This window comes from Oryctolagus cuniculus, chromosome 13, assembly GCF_964237555.1.
Source record: "Oryctolagus cuniculus chromosome 13, mOryCun1.1, whole genome shotgun sequence".
Classification (NCBI taxonomy): domain Eukaryota; kingdom Metazoa; phylum Chordata; class Mammalia; order Lagomorpha; family Leporidae; genus Oryctolagus; species Oryctolagus cuniculus.
In genome coordinates this window covers 17,193,373-17,215,614 of record NC_091444.1, presented here as the reverse complement: position 1 = coordinate 17,215,614, position 22,242 = coordinate 17,193,373, and the positions used below count along the sequence as shown (strand labels likewise).

General features: G+C 64.1%; 1 protein-coding gene across 2 annotated transcripts; it reads left to right on the top strand.

The window, feature by feature from the left end:
• Window positions 1-827: 827 nt before the first annotated feature.
• On the top strand, window positions 828-16,957 carry TMEM9 (transmembrane protein 9). 2 transcript variants are annotated; one of them, XM_070054930.1, is made up of 7 exons: window positions 828-966; window positions 1,357-1,462; window positions 2,108-2,199; window positions 7,009-7,117; window positions 7,808-7,964; window positions 8,871-9,002; window positions 16,109-16,957. In XM_070054930.1, the coding sequence occupies exons 2-6, from the start codon at window positions 1,397-1,399 to the stop codon at window positions 8,972-8,974; spliced, it is 528 nt and encodes a 175-aa protein (XP_069911031.1). In that variant the 5' UTR covers window positions 828-966; window positions 1,357-1,396; the 3' UTR covers window positions 8,975-9,002; window positions 16,109-16,957. The 2 variants fall into 2 exon arrangements, with proteins under 2 accessions (XP_069911031.1, XP_051677065.2); XM_051821105.2 differs by lacking the exon at window positions 7,808-7,964.
• The last annotated feature ends 5,285 nt before the right edge of the window (window positions 16,958-22,242 follow it).

Here is a 22,242-nt window from a genome sequence, read left to right as displayed (position 1 = left end):
GTACGGAATCATCATAGGCACACTGGAAGTCCTCCAGTGTGACCCCCATCTCGCCGATGTGACGACCAAGGCTCCCCAAAGGATAAACCAGCTACCCAAACTCACACAAGCAGGAAGGGGGTCCCGGGGCCCGTGCCCTGGACCCTCAGAGCCCCTGAGCGGGGCGTCACACCAGGTGCCTCTGGCCCCCTCCCCGACCAGGTTTAATCTGATTCTCAAGCACCCAGCAGGTGTCGGGGCCTGTGTCAGGAGGTGAGGCCACAAAGGCCCCAAGGGTGGACCACAGTCCACCTCCACTGAGACGGGCTTGAGCCCACCTGGGTGCAGCCCATCTGCTGGGTCTCTGAGCCTGGCGTCCTGGGCTCAGGCACTGTTGTCTCCTGCACAGCCCCTGAGAAGCTCACAACCGGCTGTTAGCATCACCGGACCCCTCTGCACCCCGCAGCCTGGACTTGCGCACCCTGTCAGGCGGGGGCAGGGCGCCCCCTGGCCCAATCCCCGCCGCTGCCGACCCTGGCTTCCTGCCGCTGAGGGATGCGGGCGGGCGGGGGGTGGACGCAGGGCCTACAAACCCGTCTGTGGCCCAAACGTGGGCCCCCGCACATTTCCGGGAGCGAGCCTCTGGCTCTCTTTGTATTCGTGCAGCGGCGGCTGGGTCTCGGCTTGCAAAGTGTGAAACAGCGGGGGGCGCTCAGGAGTTCTCCAGTACAGGGAAGGGCCGCTGGCCGCACCGAGGCCGGTCCCGCCGCGCTCCCCTTCGGCCAGGCTGACGGTCCCTTTTCTTGTTGGATCGAGTTTGAGAAATGCCCGCCCCTCCCTTGCGCGCGAGCCACCGCGCTGAGGCTAAGGCGGGTCCTGTTGCTAAGGCGACAGCGAGGTTGGGCTGAGTGGCTGCTGCAGCAACCAATACCGTCCTGCTTGGGGCGGAGCCGGCTGGGTCTTGTGCAGCTGCGGCGGGGCGTGCAGGTTTGTGGACGCGGCGTTGGGGGAGGGGCGCGGGGGTCGTGGGGGGCACTGGGGAGCGCTGGAGCCCTCGGAGCGGTGGGCGCCGGCCTTCGCCGGCGGATCAGACCGCTTAGACTCTGCCCCCGAAGTTCCCGGCGGGCCTGAGCGGGGAGGTGCGGCGGGGCGAGGGTCACCGCCCGGCCTCGCCTGGGGACCTGCGGGCCCCTCCAGGCCGTGGGCCCTGGACGCCCCCGCTGCCGGCTGCAGCACGTGATCCGTGGGGAGCCGGGAGGCCCTGGAACCGCAGCCCACCGCCCAGCCGCGAGCCCTGGTCCCGGCGCGAGTTTAAGGGGCCGCGCGAGCTGGCCGTGCCGCGGCCGCCCCCTGTCCCCGACTCCGTGTCTTTTCCAGGCGCCGGGACGCGCTGGCCTGGCAGGCAGGTGTGATAAGCATGAAGGTCTTGTCCTTGGTGGCCGTGGTCGTCTGCTTGCTGGCGCCCCCGGCTCAGGCCAACAAGGTGAGGGGGCCGAGCCCGCCCGCCCCTCAGCACGCACCCCGGGCTGTCCTCTGCGGGGTGTCGCCGCCGGCAGGCCCGAGGGAGGCGGGAGGGGCCGGACTTCCAGCAAGCAGGTGCAGGGCAGGTGCGTAAGTTCCTTCCCCGGTTCCTCGCACCTGCCCTTGCTCCGGGGTAAGACAGTGGCGGCGTCTGCCACCCCTCTAGGGGAAATCCACACGTGCCCTGCAAGTAAAGTCTGTGCAACTCGGGCTTTCTGTTAGTGACCGGGACCCCCGTGAAGTGGGGGTCCCAGTCCTGTAGGGGCGGGTGACCTGGGGTGTAGGTATCCACTTTCCCAAGTTAACCCCGCCTTTCCTCCCCCCTGGTCCTAGCCCAGGAGGTTGGAGGTGGAATTAGCCTAGTGCACAAAGGTGCACCCCACGTGGGGCCCCAGGCAGGGGGCTGCTGCCCGTCCTGCCACTTGTCCCCAGCGTCACCACACACGGAATGGCCACCCCCGGTAGCCCTCTGTGAGTGCTGCTGCCGTGGGGACCTGAAGCAGTCCTTGCTGGGCCTGGGGCTGGGGCGGGGCGCAGGAGTCAGGGCCTGGCGTGAGCCTGCCCCCAGGCGGGGCCCTGCCTGTTCCCTACGGCCCTTGTCTTGCAGAGTTCTGAAGATATCCGGTGCAAATGCATCTGCCCACCGTACAGAAACATCAGTGGGCACATTTACAACCAGAATGTGTCGCAGAAGGACTGGTAAGGCTCCGCGTGGGCTGGCCCTGCTGAGGGGCCCCGTTAGGGTTGTTGGACCTCTGGAGGGGAAGCCTGCTCTCCCAGTCCCTGGCGGAGCCTCGCGCAGAAATGACTGTCCTGGACCAGTTGTGGCTGTAACCCAGGTGTCTTGAATTCCAGCAAGGGGCGGGGGGGGGGGGGTCCTGGTCAGAGGCGTGGATTCTGTCGTCGGCTTTGAATTTGGGGCTTTATGGATGTGTGTGGTGTGCACAATGGCAGTGGAGAAGGTGGGAGAGGCAGGTGTGCTGGCCGCCTCCCGCGGGGTGCTCGGCGTTTCGGCGGAGCCGTGACGGCTGTCATTCTGTGCACGTCTCTGCACAGCCTTGTTAGTGGGTGGACGGGTAGTGTTCCCATTTCACACTTGTGGAGACTGAGGCCCAGAGAAGGAACGTAAATTGTTCTCCCAGTGTCTTGTATCCACTTCTGGGAGCCCCACTTTTCAAAGCAGAGAGATTTTCAGGAGTTTGTTCCGCTCGGTGAAGGGAAGCTGTGACGCGTGGTCCTGCAGGGAATGGCTGAAGGCAGTAGAGACGGCCTGAGAGGGCAGCACCCGGGTCACGCGGTGCCTGGCGAGCTGCAGCCCCTGGGAGCCGGGCTTGTGGGCTTCTGTTACGTTCTTTTTTTTTTTTTTTAAATAAAAGATTATTTATTTATTTATTTGAGAGGTAGAGTTACAGACAGTGAGAGTGAGAGACAGAAAAGTCTTCCTTCTGCTGGTTCACTCCCCAAATGGCTGCAACGGCTGGAGCTGTGCTGATCCAAAGCCAGGAGCTTCTTCCAGGTCTCCCACACGGGTGCAGGGACCCAAGGACTTGGCCCATCCACCACTGCTTTCCCAGGCAATAGCAGAGAGCTGGATTGGAACTGGAACAGCCGGGACTTGAACCTGCGCCCATATGGGATGCTGGCACTGCAGGTGGAGGATTAACCTGTGTGGTTTTGGGGCTGGTGGATGATGCTGCGTGGGCCGAGGGAGCTGGGAAGCCCCATGCTCGCAGGGGCAGACGTGTGAGGTCGTTGTCAAAAGGATTAGCTTCCAGTGGCAGATCTGGGTCAGCACTGTGGTTGCTCAGCCTGTGTTAGACAGCCAGGCATGCTCTGGGGAAGTACCACCCGGCCCCATGTTCTGATTCAGCAGGCCTGGGGCAGCGGGGCAGTAGCCTGTTAGAAAGTTCCTTAGGTGCCAATGAAGCCCTTAACCCAGCACAGCATCTGGGAGCTTTGAAGCCAGCGGAACGCGTCCAGCTCTGGGAAATGGTGATGCAGGCAGGGCCTCCGGAGCCAGCCTTCCTGGCCGCGGGTCGGGCTTTGCCGCCGGTCACTGTGTGAGCGGCTTGATAGCCAGTGTGCTCTGAGCTCCTTATGTGGGGGAGGGCAGCAGGATTCTGAGCATGCGTGTTTGTGCCTGTGCGCACGCATGGAAGCAAATGCGCATGCTCTCCGGCTTCCAGTGAGGTTGTGGCCCCTGGGCCTCTTACAGCCTGGATGTGTCGTTCGCTGAAAATGCGGTGGACACGCGTAACCCGCACTGCACCCTGCTTAGCGGGGCAGCCAGCACCTGGCGGCCTGTGAGTTGCTCGCCCTCACCCTGGCGGGGCTGCCTGGGAGCCGTGGCTCCCGCCCCTGCCCTCCCGCGGGAGAGACGGTCACGGGGCATGTTGCTAGTCTGGAGAAAGCTCAAAGTTCAAAACTGGAAATATACTTCTGCGTGGTCATAAAGATGGGAAATCAAAAGTCAAACCAAGCAAGTCCAGGCCGTGTGCACGGCACCTGACACATCGTGAGTGCTGCACAAACACCAGCCACTGTGTTACTACAGCCTGTCAGCGGGCGACGGCACAGTCATTGTAAGCTCACCCCAGGGCCCAGGAAAGCAGCGGCTGCTCCCAGAGCACCAGGCGGGTTCCCGCTGCTTCTGTCTGTCCTGGGGGACTCACGGTGCACGGAGACCTGAAGGCCTGGGCGCCTGGCGGCTCCCTGGGGCTCGTGGGGAATGGCTGGAAGGGCTGGCATGTCCCACTCCCCCGTGCATGCACCTGTGGCTGTCATAGCATTGTCTCTGGCTTGGAGAGAGGCTGGCCTGAAACCCCAGCGTGGTGGCCGCACCCTGTGTATCTCTTCCAGGCCGGACCTCATCCCCTGCTTCCCCTTAGAGGCCCGAATGTGGGGGCTGCCTGGTGGACAGGCCCACATCAGGAACCTCAAGACGGTCCCACTAGGGGTGATGATGGGTGGTGAGGCTTCAAGATTCCCGGAGCCAGCAGGGCTCCCCAGGCCTGGGAGTCCTCCCCCTGCTTGCCTAGGGCCCCTTAGGGGTAGGTGGGGCCTCCATACTGATCTTAGCATCTCAGTGCCAGGGCCACTGGGCCTCTTTGGGTTTTCAGGTCATGGCCACGTTGTCACTCCGGTGAGACATTTGGTCCCCTGCAAGACAGCACCGGCCCCTTCCCCCTGGGAGTATGGAGTGAAACCAGAAGCTGCATAGCCACAGTCCTGGGGAGCAGCGGCCAAGCCCCTGGTGGCCCTGTGTTGCTGGTGTCCTGCCATCTAGTGTTGGGAATTTATAACTACAGGTGTGGAGGAAGACAAACTGCTGCTTTTGCCCAGTTGTGGGCCTGGAGAGACACATGTTAGAGACAGTCCCAGCACGGGAAGGAGCTTTATAATTTGACAGTTCATCGCATTTCTAGCTTGTTAAAGTCGACCCCACCATGGGGCTGGCATTGTGGCACAGCAGGTTAAGCCGCCACTTGCAACGCCAGCATGCCATATAAGACCCATTCAAATCCTGGCTGCTCTGCTTCCGATCCAGCTCCCTGCTAATGTGACTGGGAAAGCAGCAGAAGACGACCCAAGTGCTTGGGCCCCTGCACCCACACGGGAGACCTGGAGGGGGTTCCAGGCTCCTGGCTTCAGCCTGGCCCAGCTCCAGCCGTTGTGGCCATTTGGGGAGTGAACCAGCAGATGGAGGATCTCTCTGTCTCTGGGTCACTCTGCCTTTGGAATAAATACATTTTTTTTTAAAAAGTTCATATTTGAAAGGCTGTTGGGATACAGCTTGGCGTGACGGCAGCCGTCTTGCCCCTGGGTGACCTGGAAGTCACCAGGCACTGTGGGGAAACCACACCTCGAAGAGAACCTACGGGCACCCTCTGAAGCACTTACCCGAGTGTGTCTTAGGAAAGTTACGGTTTCCTGGAAAAGTCCAAGGGATTTTTTCTTTAAATATTTATTTTATACATTTGAAAGGCAGTGTAACAGAGAGAGAGGGAAAGACAGATCTTCCACTGGCTGGTTTACTCACTAAATGGCCGCAACAGCCAGCGCTGGGCCAGGTCAAAGCCAGGGGTCTGGAGCTCTGTCCAGGTCCCCTTCGCGGGTGCAGGGGCCCAAGGACTTGGGCCATCTTGTGCTGCTTTCCCAGGCCACAGCGGTGAGCTGGATGGGAAGTGGAGCAGCCGGGACCAGAAATGAGCACTCCTGTGGGATGGCGGCATCACAGGTGGCAGCTTCACCTGCTGTGCCACAGACCTGGCCTCTAAATATTAAAGATGAAATAAAATGGACTCCTCTACAAACAGAATCTGCAGAGGAAACACAGACGTGCGAAAGACAAAACCGGATTCCCTCCCCCCACCCTCCTGCACGGGGGCCCGTGCCACCCCGCAGGGCACCTACCGCTTGAAAAGCGTGGAGCAAGGTCGGCCTGTGGGGTTCAATGCCTGTGGGGTTCAATGCGTGCCCTGCATTCAGAGTAGGAGGAGGGACCCGGAATTGACCAGCTCGTGTTTCTCTTTAGCCGCCTCCCTTCCTGTCTGCCCCTCCCGCCTTGGGACAACACTGATCCCCAGAGCCAGTGAAGGGAGACCCCCGGGAGGGTCCCACTGGCTCCTGGGAGAGCCGGAGACTCAGAAATGTTTCCGCTCCATCTTCCTGTCTCCTGACCCCGGGGAGCTTTCCCCTGGGAGAAACGGAACAGAAGAATGGGTTGGCGCTTCCCAGCTGGCCCACCACCATCCTCACACTGTGGCCTGGTGGGGAGTCTGCTGGCCCCCCTCCCCTCCTGCCCCAGCACCTGCCTGCATCACCTTCCAATCCTAGGGCCCGCTGGGGCTGGGGCGTGGCTGGAGGGGTCAGGAGTGCCGTGAGGGAGGTGGCAGGAAGAGCAGGTCAGTTCACCTGCCGGTTAGAGCTGGGGACTGATGGGACCAGGCTTCTGCGTCGGTGAGGTCCCTTGGCTGCCGTGTGCAGGTGGCATTGGCTGGGGGCAAACCGGAGGTGGGCGAGTGGCAGGAGGCTGGGTCGGCTGTCCCCAGGGAGAGCTGGTGCGGGCCTCCACTGAGATTGTGGGTGAGAGGCGTCCCTGGGTTTGACCGGTCAGCAGAGGGGTGCTCTGCCCTTGGGGACCCAGCCGCTGAGACTGCGGGACTAGGGACTGGATGGTGACGGGGGTGGGCACGGGGTTTGTGTTCCCTTTGGAACCCTCAGGTTGGACCCCGCAGGCCACTGGACTTATGTGAGGGTCAGCTCAGGAGGGCAGAGGGGCCTGGCAAGATTGTGAGCTGAGCCCCGCCCGCCTCTGAGCTGGAGCTCCAGGCGCCCACTGGCGAAAGCTTGGCGGGAGGGGAGCTGGTGGCCGGGGTCGGGGGTTGGACTGTGGGCTTCTGTGTGGCGCTTTGGAACCCCCTGCCCTCCCCGGAAGCAGCCTCACCTGGGCCGGCCCCTGCCCCGGCTCCCTGCTGCCCGCCCCATGGCCCTGTCTCTGTGTTGCAGCAACTGCCTGCACGTGGTGGAACCCATGCCGGTGCCGGGCCATGACGTGGAGGCCTACTGCCTGCTGTGCGAGTGCAAGTACGAGGAGCGCAGCACCACCACCATCAAGGTAGCCCCGGGCCCTGGCCTGCACCCCCACCCCAGCCCTGGCCTGCACCTCCCACCCTGCACCGGGGTCATGCTTTCTTCTGGAACGTTCCCAGACTGCTCTGCGTGGCTTCCAGGCTGGTCTGATACAGACACAGGGACCCACTTCCTGCACCCGGAGCTGACTCCCTCCGTGCAGTGAGCGCTGAGAGCCTGGGGGTAGGGGAGGGGGCTCCCTCTTCCCACCATCCCTTCCGCCCCCTCTTTTGGGTGCCTGGGCATGGCGAGGCCAGCCTCCGCCGCCCCCACCCCGAGCTCCCCATTTAATCCAGCTGCTGAGAGGAGGCTGATCTGCCCCTGGCGAAGCTGCTGAGTTGTGGACTGGGCCTGCCGGGGCCGGGGGCTAGGGGCCAGGGGCCAGGGGCCCGGCCCCGGCCCAGGGCACCAACACAGGTGCTTCCTTCTGTGTTCTCTCGAACTTTCTTCTCATGGATCCTTTGGGTGAATTCAGGAGAGCAGCAACAGGCAGGCTGACCACAAGCTCCTCGTCCATTCCTCCGCCTCTCACGGAGGCCATGACCTTGCCCTAGCAGAGGGTCAGGCTGCCCTGGCGCCCTGCGGTGCCTCTGTCCGGTGTCAGGTGCTGCCTGCTGGTTTCTGACACAAGCCCTTTCTCCGTTTGTTCGCTGCTTTCTGCTTGCTCTGGGAGTAGCATCAGAAAGTAACTCGTGAGCGGGGACGCGCAGCCATCGGCTTGTCCTCTGGAGGCCTGTGGCCGAGAGCTGGTCTTCCCTGCTGTCCCGCCCTGCCTGCTCCAGGGAGCCACGCCCCCTGCCCCGGCTGTCGCCTGCCCTGTATTCTCCACACAGGTGGGGAGCAGCTGCGTGTCCCCTGCCCTGCGCCCTGCCGCCTCCCCCACGCCTGCAGCTGTCTGTCCACTCTGAACTTGGTCCAGCAGCCCCACCCTCGGTGGCCAGACGCCAGAGCCCTTCAATTCAGTTCACAGACAGATGTCACCTCTCCCTGCTGGGCAGGGAAGCGGCTTCCTAATTGCCCAGGCCTCCCTCTCCCCCCAGCGCAGCCCCGTGCACCTGGGGTACACACTGAGCTCTGATAGTTCACCCTGCCCTAACCAAGGAGGAAGTTGGTCCAGTTGAACTTGGCTCTCGGCCAGCTGGGCACCTGTACCTTCTCAGTTAGGTGAATACGGCCCCTTCCCCCAGGGGCTCGTGGAGTGGTTCCACAACCGGGGTGCAGCACCGACGCCATCACACACACAGCCGATTGCTCAGAGGGCCCCTGCGATGCCCAGAGCACCTCAGGCATTGAACTTGGCCCGTTGGGTGGGTCTTTGCTGTAAGGCAGCCTGCGGGGCGCTGTGCGCACGAGAGGTGGGGATGTCCTGCTGCTGTGGCCTCAGCCGTCACGCGCCGTCTCTTGTTCAGCCTGGCAGCTGCCCTCCCACGGGCCGTGGGCCTGCGAGCCCAGACCCCCACTTCCTGGCCCATGTTTCCCCAGCTGCTTCCTCCCGCTCTGTCCTGGTTCCTGATGGCTTCCCCCGGGCTATCGGGCTGCGGGCTTCTTCCTTTGCCATCTTCCTGTTGCCCTGGGGGCTGCCATGTGCTCGCTGTTCTTGGGGACCCCCCCCTCCACCAGGCACCCTTCCCCTCCAGGCCCACGTCGCCTGCCAGTCCTTCCTCAGGGCGGCACTGGGGTCGCTGCCAGCAGGACACAGGTGGCATGCGCTGGAAAGGATTCCCGGGTCTCCTCCCCAGGTCATCATCGTCATCTACCTGTCCGTGGTGGGAGCCCTGCTGCTCTACATGGCCTTCCTGATGCTGGTGGACCCTCTGATCCGAAAGCCGGACGCGTACACTGAGCAGCTGCGCAACGAGGAGGAGAACGAGGTACCGTGGTGCCCCGGGCTGCAGCCCGTGGGCCACCCCTGTAGGCCCGGGTCCCCCACGTCACCCCAGCTCAGCTGGCTCTGAGTTTTCTGGATGGCCGGCGGCAGGCAGTAGCACTGCACAAACAGGGAGCCGTGTCTTCCTGTTAGGCGGCCACACACGCAGGGTGTCCTGCCTGCTCAGACCCCGGGGGCAGGTGGTGGTGGACTTCCGGTTGTGGGTTCAGTGATTGCACAAACATTGCGCTCCTGCTCGAGGCAAACACAGCCTTGGGGTCTTGAGGGCTAAGGAGGAGCCAGGTAAGTGTTGGGGGGGACTGGGGGGGCATCACCATGGGAACGTCCAGACTTCTGAGCATTGCACGGCTTGGGCAGGTGAGCAGGAGTAGTGATGGACGGAGCTGGCCAGTGAGCTCATCAGAGGCCTCGGATGTCGAGCCCCAGGCTTCTGGCTTTGTTGCATAAAGAAGGGAGAGACCTGCTGACTACAGACAGCCTGCAGGCCCCGCTGGAGTGCAGACGAGGCCGGGCAGCTGGTGGGGCTCACCCCGGGGCCCAGCACAACTCACGTTGCTTCCCACCCTCCACCACCATCCTGCTCAACAGTTGTGGTCGGTGCGGCCAGGATCCCCAAGCTGGGGCAGGAGGAGGGCCCCGGCGGAGTCCTTTGTGGCCGGGGAGGGCTGCGAGGGGCAGCATGCCCTCAGATGCCTGGGGGCCCCGGACAGTGGCGGCCTCCCAGCCCCCCATGCCCCCACCCTCCTGCTCACAGCAGCTGGCTGGGCACGTGAGACAGCCTCGGGGCGGGTCTGAGGCAGGGCGGGCTCACCTCCGCACCCGCCTTGGGGGACACACTGTGTCCCTGGGCTCTGTCCCAAGGGCCCCACCGCTGGAGGAAGCAGAGAGCAAGCTCGCGTGTGTCCAGGGTTTTGTAGGGGAGAGCCTGGCCTCACGGGGACCAGCAGAACCCATGGTAGGTGTCAAGGGGAGAGACTTCCTGCCGACAGTGCAGTCTGATGGTGGAGGGTAAACTCACGTGTGAGGTGGTGAGCTGGCCATCGCTAGAGGTAAGCAGGCCTAGGCTGCGCTGGCCCTGGGCAGTCAGAGTTCAGATCTTTAGTGGAGGTGAGAAAGGGCATGTGCCCCACCATAGAGGACCCAGGGGCTCAGGCCTGTGTGCATGTGCACACGCGTGTGTATGTGTGTGTGTGCACCCATATGCAGCCTCCGTGTGTCTGTGTATGTGTGTGCATGTGTGCACGCATATGAAGCTGCCATGTGTGGGCCGGCGGGAGCAGGGGCCAAGGACAGGGGAGGGAGGGAGGCCCTGCTGCCTCCCTGGGAGCGTGCCTGGGCCCTTCCCTGTCTGTCCCCAGCCTCCTGCGGACATCAGTTCGGCCAAGAGGTAGAGCAGAGGGTGTGAGCCGGGCCTTGGAGGCGGTGGCATTGGCAGTTGGGTGGTCTGCATGTGAGAGGGAAGCTCGCCTGCTACCTGGTTATTAATGTGGAGTAATAGCAGCTCAGATAGGGGAGGGGCGTCGGGAACAAGCGCGCGGCGATTAGGGCGCTGTGCTAATTGCAGCCCTGGCTGGGGGCTTCATTGAGAGCGATGATTACAAGCCCATGCTGCCATTTCGCTGGAATGCGTGGCTCTTGGGCACGGCCTCGTGGCTCCTGGCGTCCTGGGTGTGGAGCCAGCGGGAGGGCAGTCTGTCGTCTCCGCGGCTCAGCCTGAGCCTCCCGTCCCCTCGCGGGGCCTGGGGTGCTCCCCACCTGGAGTCTGACTGTGGAGGGGCCCTGGGGGAGAAAGGAGGGGTTGGATGCGCAGGCAGAAGCAGAAACAGAGGGTTTGGCTCAGTAGGTGGGAGGGTTATGGGGTGAGGGCACTGTCCAGCCACGCAGTGGGTGCCTGTGAGGGCGTGGGCCATCCCGGCAGACCCGAGCAGCACTGGCGACCCCAGGCTCCGTGCTCAGACACCCTCACCTCCCACCCCGGGGGCATGAAATGTCTCTTGGAGACCCTGACCCGACATGCAGCCAGCCCTGGAGGGTCCCACGCTTGTATGGGGCCAGAGGAAGGGCTGTCTGGGTCTCACCTGTCCACCGCTGGTCCCCAGGGTTCTGTCTGGGCTACAGGGCTTGTGTGTGGACGTGACACAGACTTTGCTGGGCTTCAGCCCCGAGTCAGCTGTCCATCACGCAGGGACCTCGGGGTCCTTCCTGTGTTAGCCTGATGGGCGAGGTTTCCTGGCAGGGGCGACTTCAGAGCGGTGCCTGCCAGCTGGCTGTCAGGAGGGTGGACAGGCCCTGGTCTTTTGTTTGTTTGTTTGTTTTTTAATATAAAGACTTATTTATTTGAAATAGTTAAACAGAGAGAAGGAAAGAGAGAGAGGTCATCCATCTGCTGGCTCACTCCCCAGATGGCCGCAACAGAGCCAGGAGCTTCTTCTGGGTCTCCCACGTGGGTGCAGGGAACCAAGCACTTGGGCCATCTTTTGCTGCTTTTCCCAGGCACATTAGCAGGGAGCTGGATTGGAAGTAGAGCAGCCGGGACTCGATCTGGTGCCCATATGGGATGCAGGCATTGTGGGCGGCTGCTTGACCCACTATACCACAGCGCCGGCCCCAGGCCCTGATCTTTACAAAACGCATGACCCCAGTTGGCAGGCGAGCAACAGTCTACTGGCCCACCCCTCTGAGCATGCACGGGAAAGGGGGCCTTGGGGAAGGGACAAGGACACCTGGGCTGGCAGGATTCAGCCTGCACCCCAAGAGGAAGAAAGGACGTGGCCTCCCAGGCTTCCCCGGGGCTCAGCCAGGCCTGTACTACTTGCCAACCTTAAGAGAACCCAGGGTCGGCGTTGCTGTGCAGTGGGTAAAGCCGCCGCCTGCGATGCCGGCCTCCCATACCGGAGCGTCTGTTTGAGTCCCGGCTGCTCCGCTTCTGATCCAGCTTCCTGCTAATGCATCTGGGAAGGCAACAGAGGGTGACCCGAGTGCTTGGGTCCCTGCACCCACGTGGGAGGCCCAGATGGAGTTCCAGACTCCTGGCTTTGGCCTGGCCCAGCACTGGCTGTTGTGGCCATTTGGGGAATGAACCAGCAGATGGAAGACCTCTGTCTCTGTCACTCTGCCTTTTAAGTCATCTCTTTTGTAAAAGAGAGAGCCCTGTAGGCTCCCAGGCTTCCAGGCCTGGCCCCTCTCCGCTCTCCGCTGGGACCAGGCCCAGTGGGATGCAGACGTCAGAGCACCTCTGGGCTTGCGGGCCTCCTGGCCCCAGCCCCCAGCCCCCAGCCCCTAAAGCCAAGAGCTGCCCTGCCCCAGGGCTGGAGGCCTGGAAGAGGAAGGGGCGGCCGCCCCGCCGCCTGAGCGGGGTCCGTGGCGGGGGATGAAAGCGTGCCGCGTTCGCTTTGAACGGCCTGGCAGCGCCTCCGTGGGCCTGGCTGCAGGCGCGGCCTCCTGGGATTCCAGCGGCATTAGGCCTAATCCCCGGGCTCAGACGCCCTTTGAAAGGAGGAAGCGGGCCTGTTTGCGAGGACAGAAACAGCAAACAGAGCTGTGTCAGATGTGCAGGGCTGGCCCTCTTTGAAGAGACGAGCAAGGGTTCCTGTGAGCCTCTGTGCGCCTCAGCTGCTCCCAGCGCGGCCCCTGGCCTCGGAAGGGGTCCTCGGGTTCTCAGCCCAGCTGGCCCCGCGGGGGAGGGGCGAGCAGGGCATCGAGCAGGGCGGTGATGGCGACGGGGGTGGGCAGTAGTGGGATTGGGGGAAGGAGCCATCCCCAGCCACCGGGGATGGGCAGGCAGCTGTGTACCAGGCACCAGCGGTGACACATGGAGAGGGCTCAGGACCATGAGGGCAGCCAGGTGGCCTCCATCCCCTGAGGACAGGCGTGGGAGTCAACATCCTTAGGGGCAGCCACTCCCGGTCGTCGAGATCGGGGCTTGGGACCCCTCCTGCTGCGTCAGGGGCCCAGCTCAGTCCCTCACCAGCCCGGGAGCTAAGCTTGTGCTTGGCCCGTCTCACTCCGGAGTAGACGGAACGGCTGCGTGAGCACCCCCCAGCGCATGTTCATCCCTCACCGTCTGGCCTGAGCGCGTGAGGGTGGCGGTTGCTGGAGGGAGGCTGTGGGCCCCATTGCAGAGCCCTGGAGAGCAGCCGCCGCTGGGGGTGGGGGGTGCTGAGCCCTGCACTGCAGCCCAGCCTCTAGGCCCCGGAGTGCCTGCTGACGAGTGCTGCACCTGTGGTCACCAGGCCAGGCTCTGGAGCAGCGTGATCTGATCTGGCAGGGAGGTGACTGACGGCGGCCCTGCACGCCACACACAGGTGCAGCGGCGAGGGTTGGGGTGAGCCCTGGGAAATGGAGAGTGGCTGTGCATGAGGGCCATCGCCTGCCCGCCTGGCTCTGCTCCCCTGCCCTGGATTGGAGAAGGTGGGGGAGGGGAAGCGAAAGAGGGACACCTCCGTCTACTTGTCCTCAGAACCCCGGCTCTGGCGGGCTGGCTGCAGAGGGTCCGCTTGGGCTGCTTTGATGGGCTCAGGCTTGGCCACACAGGTGTTGGGGCCCTCCCAGGGCTGGGGAGGAGGCTGCGCCTGGGGCCACAGTCCCTGGTCCCTCCCAGGCACTTTGCTCTCTCTCAGACCTGGGGGCAGTCCTGGCCCACTTGCTTTGTTTGGCCCTGTTGGCTCCCGCCTGGGTGAAACCAGCCAGCAGAGGGCGCTACAGAGCAGACGGGTGCGCATCCCGCTCTGCCCCGCGCTGCTGCATGGCCTTGGCCCGCGAGACCCCTGATCTGGCAGAGCGTCGGTTCCCTCATCTGTGAGATGAGAATGAAGCCGCCCACGTGCTGGAACAGAGAGCCAGGTGTGACCCGCACAGCGCCCAGCAGAGGGCCCGCCCCACGGCACCGCTAGTCGGCTCCTCGGGGGCCTCCTCCTCTCCTGTCCCCTGCACCACCCGAAGACCCAGCCTCAGCGGGGGTGGGGGATCGGGATCGGGAGTGGAGTCGGCGCTGAGGGGCCAGCACAGCTGGGCCGTCTCTGGGACAGAGCCGTCTCCGGCAGCAGCCTCCGGCTCAGGGCTGTGCGTGAGGGGAACAGCCGAGGCTGTGCCGTGGAGTGGGTTCCGCCTGCCCCTTAGTGCCTGCCCTTGGTTCCCCCCAGCTCCACTCTGCAAGACGCCGTCCCAGGGTACAGAGGGCTCGTGGAGGGAACGCCTGGCACCTGCACCCCTCACTGAGGCCCCAGAATCAGCACTGGCGCCGAGGGGCCCCCGTGGCCCTCAGAGCCGGGATGGCTGGGCCTCGAGGGCCCACCCGCAGCACTGCACACATCCAGGTGGCCCTGCGGGACTCGGGGGTGGGCTCGGGAGGTGGTGCCGCTGCCATGGACATTTTCCCAAGGCAGTGCGGCAGCCTGCCGCCTTCCTGACCCGGCCGGGGCCTGATGGTCGTTGGCGCTGCCGTGACCAGGTGCTGGGCGTGCCGGACCCTTCCCGCTCTGTGTCCCGTAAAGGAGTCGCTGTTTCCGCCTCCATCTCGGGATAGGGAAGTGGGTTCCGGGAAGGTGGCGACTGGCCCGGGGTCCCCTGTCCAGCAGGGGCAGAGCCAGGGTTGCTGACCCCAACCTCGTCTCAACTACTGTGCTGAGCTGCCTGGGGCGGGGGGTGGGGGGAGCAAGCGTCTCTCAAGCTCCTGCCCCCTGATGGCCGACGTACGGGGGCTCCGGGGCATCTGAGAAGTGGAACTGAGAGAGGTTTATCCTGGTGCAGAGAAGTTGGCAATCCTGTGTTTCCAGAGGTTGTGTCTCGTGAGCCTTCTGCCCATTCGTTAAACAATCAGCAGCCCGTGTTTTTTGGATTACAGCCCGTTAGGTCCTGAAATGAATTTTCTGAGTCAGGATCAGGGTGTTTAAAAAGTGACTTGGAAGAGAGCGCAGGACAGGAGGCTGCCTCGTGCCGTGTGTGTGTGTGTGTGTGTGTGTGTGTGTGTGTGTGCCGGGGGTGGGGGAGGGACTGGGTATTGGGGTGCGTGTCATCCTGCTGACTGCATTTATGAAGCTCAGTTTGAGGAGATGAAGTGCCTTGGCGAGTGCCGCACAGCGGAGGGGCTGAGGCCTAGCCTCCTTCCAGCTCCCACGGTGGGCCTGCGGGTACCACGCGCGGGCCCGGGGAGTCTGAGGCCGCAAGGGGCAGGCGCTCCCCTCGTCCCGGCGTAGAACCCAGGAGTCCTGCTGCGGGCTCGGTGCGCCCCCTGCCTGACGCTGCCGGCACCTGCCTCTGCAGCATTGCCCGATCCCGCAGCCTGGCAGAGGCCGCCTCAGGGGCCCTGGGCTTCCCCATCTCCCTCACCCTGGAGGTGAGCGGTCACAGGAGAATTACCTGGCGTTCCCCGCCGCCTCGCCTCTGGCCACCTCCGCAGCGCCAGCTCGCTCTGTGTCCTCCCTCCCCTCCCCCACGCGCCCCTCCCGGCCGCGCAGCCTGGCAGGTGTGTGGCGACAGAAGCTGCGCCAGCTCGGGGCATTAGAAGCAAAGTTGCATTTACTGGGCGGCTCCGGGCTTAGAGGGGCATGCTAATCCCTTAAGAGACGTATGGCAGGAGATGAGAGGCAGGGAGAGCCAGGGAGGAAATCCCCACGGGGGTGGGCCTGGCCCTCGGCTCTAATTCCCCCCAAAGATCAGGTTCGGGTCCTGCAGGAAACGCAGGTGCTAATTAGGGGGGATGCCTTTGACAACGACAGAAGCAGGTCTGAGAGCAAAGGGGAAGCGGGGAGCCTCTGCTGGGAGGCGGTGGGGTGGGGGGAAGGGGCCGAGCCAGACCGGGCCCTAAAATGCAAGTGCCGAGGTCCAGCTCCCTGCCAGACCCCCTGAGCAAGTGCCCCCCACCGGAGCAGGTCCTGTAGCCCCTCCCCCCTGGGCAGTGGCAGGCAGGGCCGTTCCCCAGCCCTGGGGGCCACGAGGGTGCATCTGCCAATGGCCAGTGGCACGGAGTCCGTTGCTGTCAGGTGGAAGTAGGCGTGCAGCCTGCGGGCCGGGGCCTGGCTGTGCCGTAGGAACAGGGCCTCTCCTGACCCTCGGCCAGGCCCTCAGGGGACCCCTTCTTTCCCGCTGCAGGACGCTCGCTCGCCGGCTGCAGTGGCCGCGTCCCTCGGGGGCCCCCGGGCGAACACGGTGCTGGAGCGCGTGGAGGGGGCCCAGCAGCGCTGGAAGCTGCAGGTGCAGGAGCAGCGGAAGACGGTGTTCGATCGGCACAAGATGCTCAGCTAGGAGGGCCGCCGGCGGCTCCGGGACGTGAGGCCGTGCTGTCCGCTGCTGCGGCCGCCGCCCAGACCGGTCCTCCCGGGCTTCCCTCCGCCAGCCCGCGGCGTTCTCCTCCTCCTCCCTCTCTTTAGAAATGTGGTGCTCAGCCGTCTCGACTGGGGTCTCCTCGGGTCTTCGGGGTTGAGGGGAGGGGGCAGGCAGGCCGGAAGCGCGTGGACACCTTGGCGCTGGCCTCGGGCTGGATGGACGTGCTCCTCGCCACCCTTCCAGCTCTGAGTCCTGGGAATGCGACGGCTTCAGAAGGCACGGGGGCGGCCAGGCCTCAGGGCTGGAGGAAGGTGGCCCGCATTCCGCCAGCACTCCCTCCTGCCCAGTCCCATCTCTCCCTCCCTCGCAGCCCTCAGGAGTGGCCCTGACCCCGCTGGCGTCTCCAGGGCACTCCTAGGGGCTTGGGCCCCCTCCCCCATGCCGCTCTTGCACGGTGCACGGCAGTGCCCATGTATTCCTGCCCAGTCTGCCACCTGCCCCCACCTGTCCCCAGTGCCTGCCCTGGCCGAGCCACACGGTTGCTGGGACCACGGGGCACAGGAGACTCACGTCCCTGAGTTGTACTGGACCAATGCATGGAGAGAGAGGTCTGTCTCTCACTGTCTTGGAGCTGTCTGTGAATGAAGGAAGCCATCATTAAAGCGTTGATCTCTCTCTCTCTGTGGAGAGGCACCCTGGGAAGGGTGGCGTCGGGAGGGGGCGGGAGAGCAGGGGCCCTGCCTGCCGGTGCTGCTGTTGAAGGTTCTTGACTGCGTGGAGCAGGCGGTGAGCGGGGGTTAGTCCTGTTTCCCCCCAGCAGGAGACGCCTCGAGACTCCACAGGTGCCTGACGTGCCCCTGCCGTCCCACAGACACGGGCAGTGGTGCTCACTGCACAACCCACGGGAAGCCAGCTGCCCGGGAGCCCAGTGCCGAGTGGGCTCCGCCCCAGGGTGTGCCGGGTGGGGCCGCATCCAGACCCCTCCAGAAACGAGGCTCTGATCTGTCCTTAAGGGTCAGCCAGATAAACGCACCGAGAAACCTCCTGCGGCTCCCCCGCGGGGGCCGTGGGCACCGCGTGGTAGCGTGGGTCTCAGCTTGCAGGGTTTCTGAAGTTCCAGGTGGAGGCTTGGGAACCAGCCTTGGCAGTGAGTGAGGGACACAGCCGAGAGGGAGCTGAGCTGACGGCGGGACCCCGGGCACGAGCGCATGGCCGCTGGGGCTGTGTGGTGGGGTCCCCAGGGGCTCATGGGTCGTTAGGTGCAGGGCGGGGATGGAGGGCCCTGTGTGACGCGACACCCAGTGGGGCCACGCGCTGCTCTGGGAGCCACTTGAGGGCTGTTTGTTTCTTTCACGCCGGGGGTGCTCAGGATGGAAGAGGCAGGTGCAGGAGGACTTGGCGATGGTGAGCAGGCGAGTAACCCACGAGAGCAACGGAGCCAGAAACGCAGCCGGCATGGCCAGGTCTGCCTGAGACCACACTGCCCGGGACACCTCTGAGTCCCGGGCGAGACCCGCACACCACCCGGCATGGCTCTGGTACTCCTGGGGCTCTGGTCCGAGTGGAACAACCACCGCTAACTCTAAACAAGCCCAGCGTATGGGAAGTCACTGTTTTACATAAGGATCCAACCTGCAACCAAGTGTCTGAGTGGTCTCGGCTTCGCACACTAAAACCCTGATGTCCAGATGCTTCCAGAATGCACTGGCCCCAGCCAGGGGCAAGGGAGCGGCCTGGTGGGTCAGCAGCGTCCGTCCCGCCTCCCGTGCTGTGGAAGGAGCAGGGTTTCCGTGCGGCTCGGCTGTCCCCCTCGCCCCCAGCCAGAGCAATGCCTGGTGGGTGTGGCCCTGGGCACAGCCAGAGAGGGGCACCTGTTCTTCAGTGGCCCAGTGGAGGGAGTAAGCCCGCCTCCTCGTGGCCCCGTCATTCCTCACCCAGGTGAGCTCCCTTGCACTGTTTCCTGGCGTCCATCCTCACCCGTCCGCCCACAAACCCCATCCCAGCCCTGCTTCCCTGCTCCCCCAGGGCCAGGGCAGGCAGCCACAGAGGCCGTGCAGGGCCTCCTCCCCCTTCCCCATGGGGGCCCGTGGCCCTTTCTGGAGGCTCCCTCTCGGGGCCACCCAGGAGCCTCACACTGACTGATTGGAGAAACCTGAGGCCAGCAGGTGCGACCTCGCGTCCCTTAGCCCCCTGCTGCCGAGCCGCATTTGCTTATGTCCACCTGGCACACCTTGGCTGTGGTACTGGGGGCAGCGTGTCGCTGCTCCTCCAAGCCAAGCCATCAGCCCCGCCTCCGAGAGCGCCATCATCTCCACCCTCACCCCATTCCCTGCCCCTCCTCAGCCTGTTGACCGGTCACCTCTCCTACCCTGAGAAGAACCTTCCAGAAGCTTTGTGCCCTGTCTGTGCCCTGTGCTGTCCACTCCTGGCCACTGGCCACTGGCCTTGTGCCCCATGCAGACCCACCCCACCCCATCTGCTTCACTGGAATAGTTCTCGCCGGGTCACAGGTGGCTCGGAACCTGCCAGGCCCAGGGGACGTCTTTGGCCCCGGCCTTTCTGAGCCTCTCTGCGGCACCTGACCCTGCTGACCCTGCAGAAAATCTCTGCTCGGCTTCTGGGGCCCGGCCCCGCTGCTCAGCCGACGGCCCCATCTGAACTGCCCCACCCGAGGACGCTCCCTGAAAGCTGGTTCTCTTCCATGGTTTCGTGGCTGACCCCTGAGCTCCACGCCTGCCCGCTTGGCCCTGCGACACTGGACCGTTCCCCACGGGTCTCAGATCCAGCTCAAGACCAGCGAGTCCAAGATTAACCCCTGTGTGTTCCAGGTTGGCCCCATCTGTTTATCGTACACGCGGTACCCACGCCCCACCCGGTTCAAGATTCCTGCCCTGTCTTGAGTCGCTCAAGGTTCCACCAGCTTTACCTCCTGAGAGTTCTGGAGTCTGGCCCCTCCCCGCCCCTCCTGCCGCTTTCCCAGGTCAAGCTCCCGTCAGCTCCCGTGAGACAGAGCGGTTCTTCCTAGGAGCCACCAGGACTGCATCACTTCCCTCCTGCACAGCCTCCTAAGACAAGCCCGGAACCAACTGGCAGGAGTACCTGGGCGGGCTCCGGCCAGCCCTTGGAAGTCCCATGGATCAGCGCTCGCCTGGGTGGCTCCCAGGCAGGCTAGTGGTCCCCAGCTGCCCTGCAAGACTGTGTCCTGGGCAGGGACTGTCCCAGGCTTCCCAGGGAGGAGCCGGGCTTGAAGAAGCGACTGCAGGGGTAGGAGAGGGGGGCCCACCCCGGCCGGCCGTGCTATCATCCCTGCATTGCAGCCGCCTGCTGCTCAGCCAGCTCCTCCCAAGCCCCAGGGGGACGGCAGGTGGAGCAGACACAGATTCCAGGCTGGGAGCCCAGCGCCCTGGCCCTGGCCTTGGCCCTGCTGCTGCTGCTTGCTGTGTGAGCTCGGGCAGGGCGGGCCTCCTCTCCGAGCCTCTGCTGGTCCAGGCACTGAGGCCGGTGAGGCCGGTGACTCTCCCACAGTGCCACGCACATGCGCCAGGCGATCTCAGGTAGTGCCGGAAGGCTACATTACTCGTGTCGTGTAATTATTTCAGTGTAGATCAGGGAAAACATAATTAGCACATACACTTCAGGGCTCGGTGGGTATTGATGCTAAGGACAAGAAAGGGGGTGGGGAATGAGCACGGGAGCTGTCAGCGGCGGAAGTTTTGGAGGCACTGTGAGCTGGTGCGGCTGGTTTGGGCCCCCGAGCCAGTGACAGCTGCGGTGCCTGCGGCGCTCCTGTCCAGGGCCTGCTTTGTCTCCTGCACTTCAGCCCCCCCCAGGGACGGAATGTGCTGGAAGAGTGCAGGTGCCAGGGAGGGTGTGAGCACAGCGCAAGCCCCGGATGGGTCCACACCTGTGGCCGCTGGACCCCTCCCCAGCCCGGAAGGGCCCTGTGGTACGGTGGCCAGGAGTGAGGGCACCAGAGGCAGACTGGGTTCTAACCCTAGCACGGGGCAGCTCCTTCTGTCTTCACTTCCTCGGCTAAGCAGCAGGAAGGGCTCAGTGGGGACACGCGGCTGTTTTGTGCAGCACACCTGTCCCTGTGGCAGGAAGGCTGGCTCCCGCTGGTGCCCAGAGAGGCCCCTGTCGACACCTCAGCCAGCGCCCCAGGCCCCTGCCTGTAGGGGACCAGCGTCGAAAGCCGTGTGGGGTTGAGGCTAGAACACAGCTCCGGCGGCTTGCTGCGTAAGCTCCTGCCCAGGGCAGCCACTCTCACCAGGCAGAGCTGGGCAGAAGCCTAGACCTGCTGGCTGTGTGTCTCTGGGCAAACCTCGTCCCTCTCTGGGCTCCGTTTGCTCAGCTAACCCCCGAGGCGGGTGGCCTGGGTGACGTCCACGGGCCCCTGCCGCTCTGGTTTTGGGCAGTTGCACAGATGGGCTGCCTGGCACCTTCCCAGCCCCTGCACCGTGTCCCCGGGAGCCACTGCTGTCCTTTTGGCTTCAGGAGGGCCCACTGACCACCCAACAGCCTCCAAGCCCCTAGCCATAGCGACTTCCGGCAGAGACTGGCGCGTGTTCCTGGCTCTCGCCCTGGACACTCACAAAGCCTTCCTGGGCTCTACCTCAAGTGCCTCCTGCAGTACAGATGTTCACTTGTGGGACTCTGAGTGGCCCTGCCCACGGTGCCATGTGCGTGGTCCCTGCCTTGACCCTGCACTGGTTAGGCCCGGAGGACAGCATCTCCCTCGTGCCTCGGCTCCAGCCCGAGGGAGCCGCCCGGGGTGCCTGTGGCCGGGACTCAGGGCAGCCAATCACAGGCAGCCAGGAGTGGCCCTGTCTCCTACTGGGAGCAGATCCCAGATCAGAGGAGCCCCCCACCCCTTCCCTCCCCTTCTGGGTGTGTCGCCGCTGTTTGAAGCTTAATCAGGTAAAGTGTACCTGGCTCCTGGTGCTGGCCGTGGCAGGGAAGCCGGGCCAGAAGCTGCCGGAGATACCCGGGGCAGACCACGCAGCAGCTGGATCCGAACGCCCCCCGAGAGGCCCGCGAGGCAGTGCCGGGACCGCAGCGCTGGAGCAGCCAAGGCCGGGACAGGTAACAGTGCAAAGTTGGCGGCTGAGAGGGGCGCATCCAAGCTCAGTGTTGAAACGGTGACGGCCCCAGCCGGCCTGGAGGGGGAGGCCCCCCTTCCCTGCCCAGAGGAAAGCCCAGCAGAGCCGGCCACCTGCTGGCAGTGGGCGCAGCCCCGCCTCGGAGGGGAGCAGGGGAGCTGAGCGGTGCTGCCAAGGGCGCTGCTCCGAGCCGGGGTTTCTCCGTGGACGGCAGAGCTCTCTGCCCCTGGGTCTGGCCCGGTGCCTGCAGCGTCTGCAGACGAAACTGTGGATGTTCGGGTTGAGACCAGCTCGGGGAGGCTTCCTGGGAAGAGAGCTCAAATGCAAAGGGTGTGGGCAGGAGAGAGCCTGAGCGTGGGAGGCAGTGGGCTGGAGCGGGTGTGGGGCAGGGTGCCGGGGTGCGGAGGCTTGTTCCTGCTGGGGGCCGTGTCGGGGTCTGTAACAGTATTCACAGGCCGTGCCAAACAACCACATTAAAAATGAGCCTGCTGTAGACTTAGGCACCTCAAGTCCCACCTGCGGTTCCCTTGGCAAGGCCAAACCACGTGATTTAGTGGGCTTCATACAGCCCACGGGCGGCACATTCCCCACCCCTGGATAAGGGCACCACCTCCGGAGCAGACTGCGCGGGCTCACGTTCTAGCTCCGTCACCGAGGTACTGTGTGACCACAGGACATTTGCTTCTCTGGGTCTCTATTCTATCAGCTGTCAATGGATTGATAACAACTTCTGCCTTACAGCTCTGTTGTGAGAATCAAATGAGCAAAGTATGTAGCTTAGATGCTGGCTATAAAGCTATTTTTGTTCTTAATCCTGCTGTTTATTAGAAATATAGATCTCCCTTAGGCTCACTCAAGTTC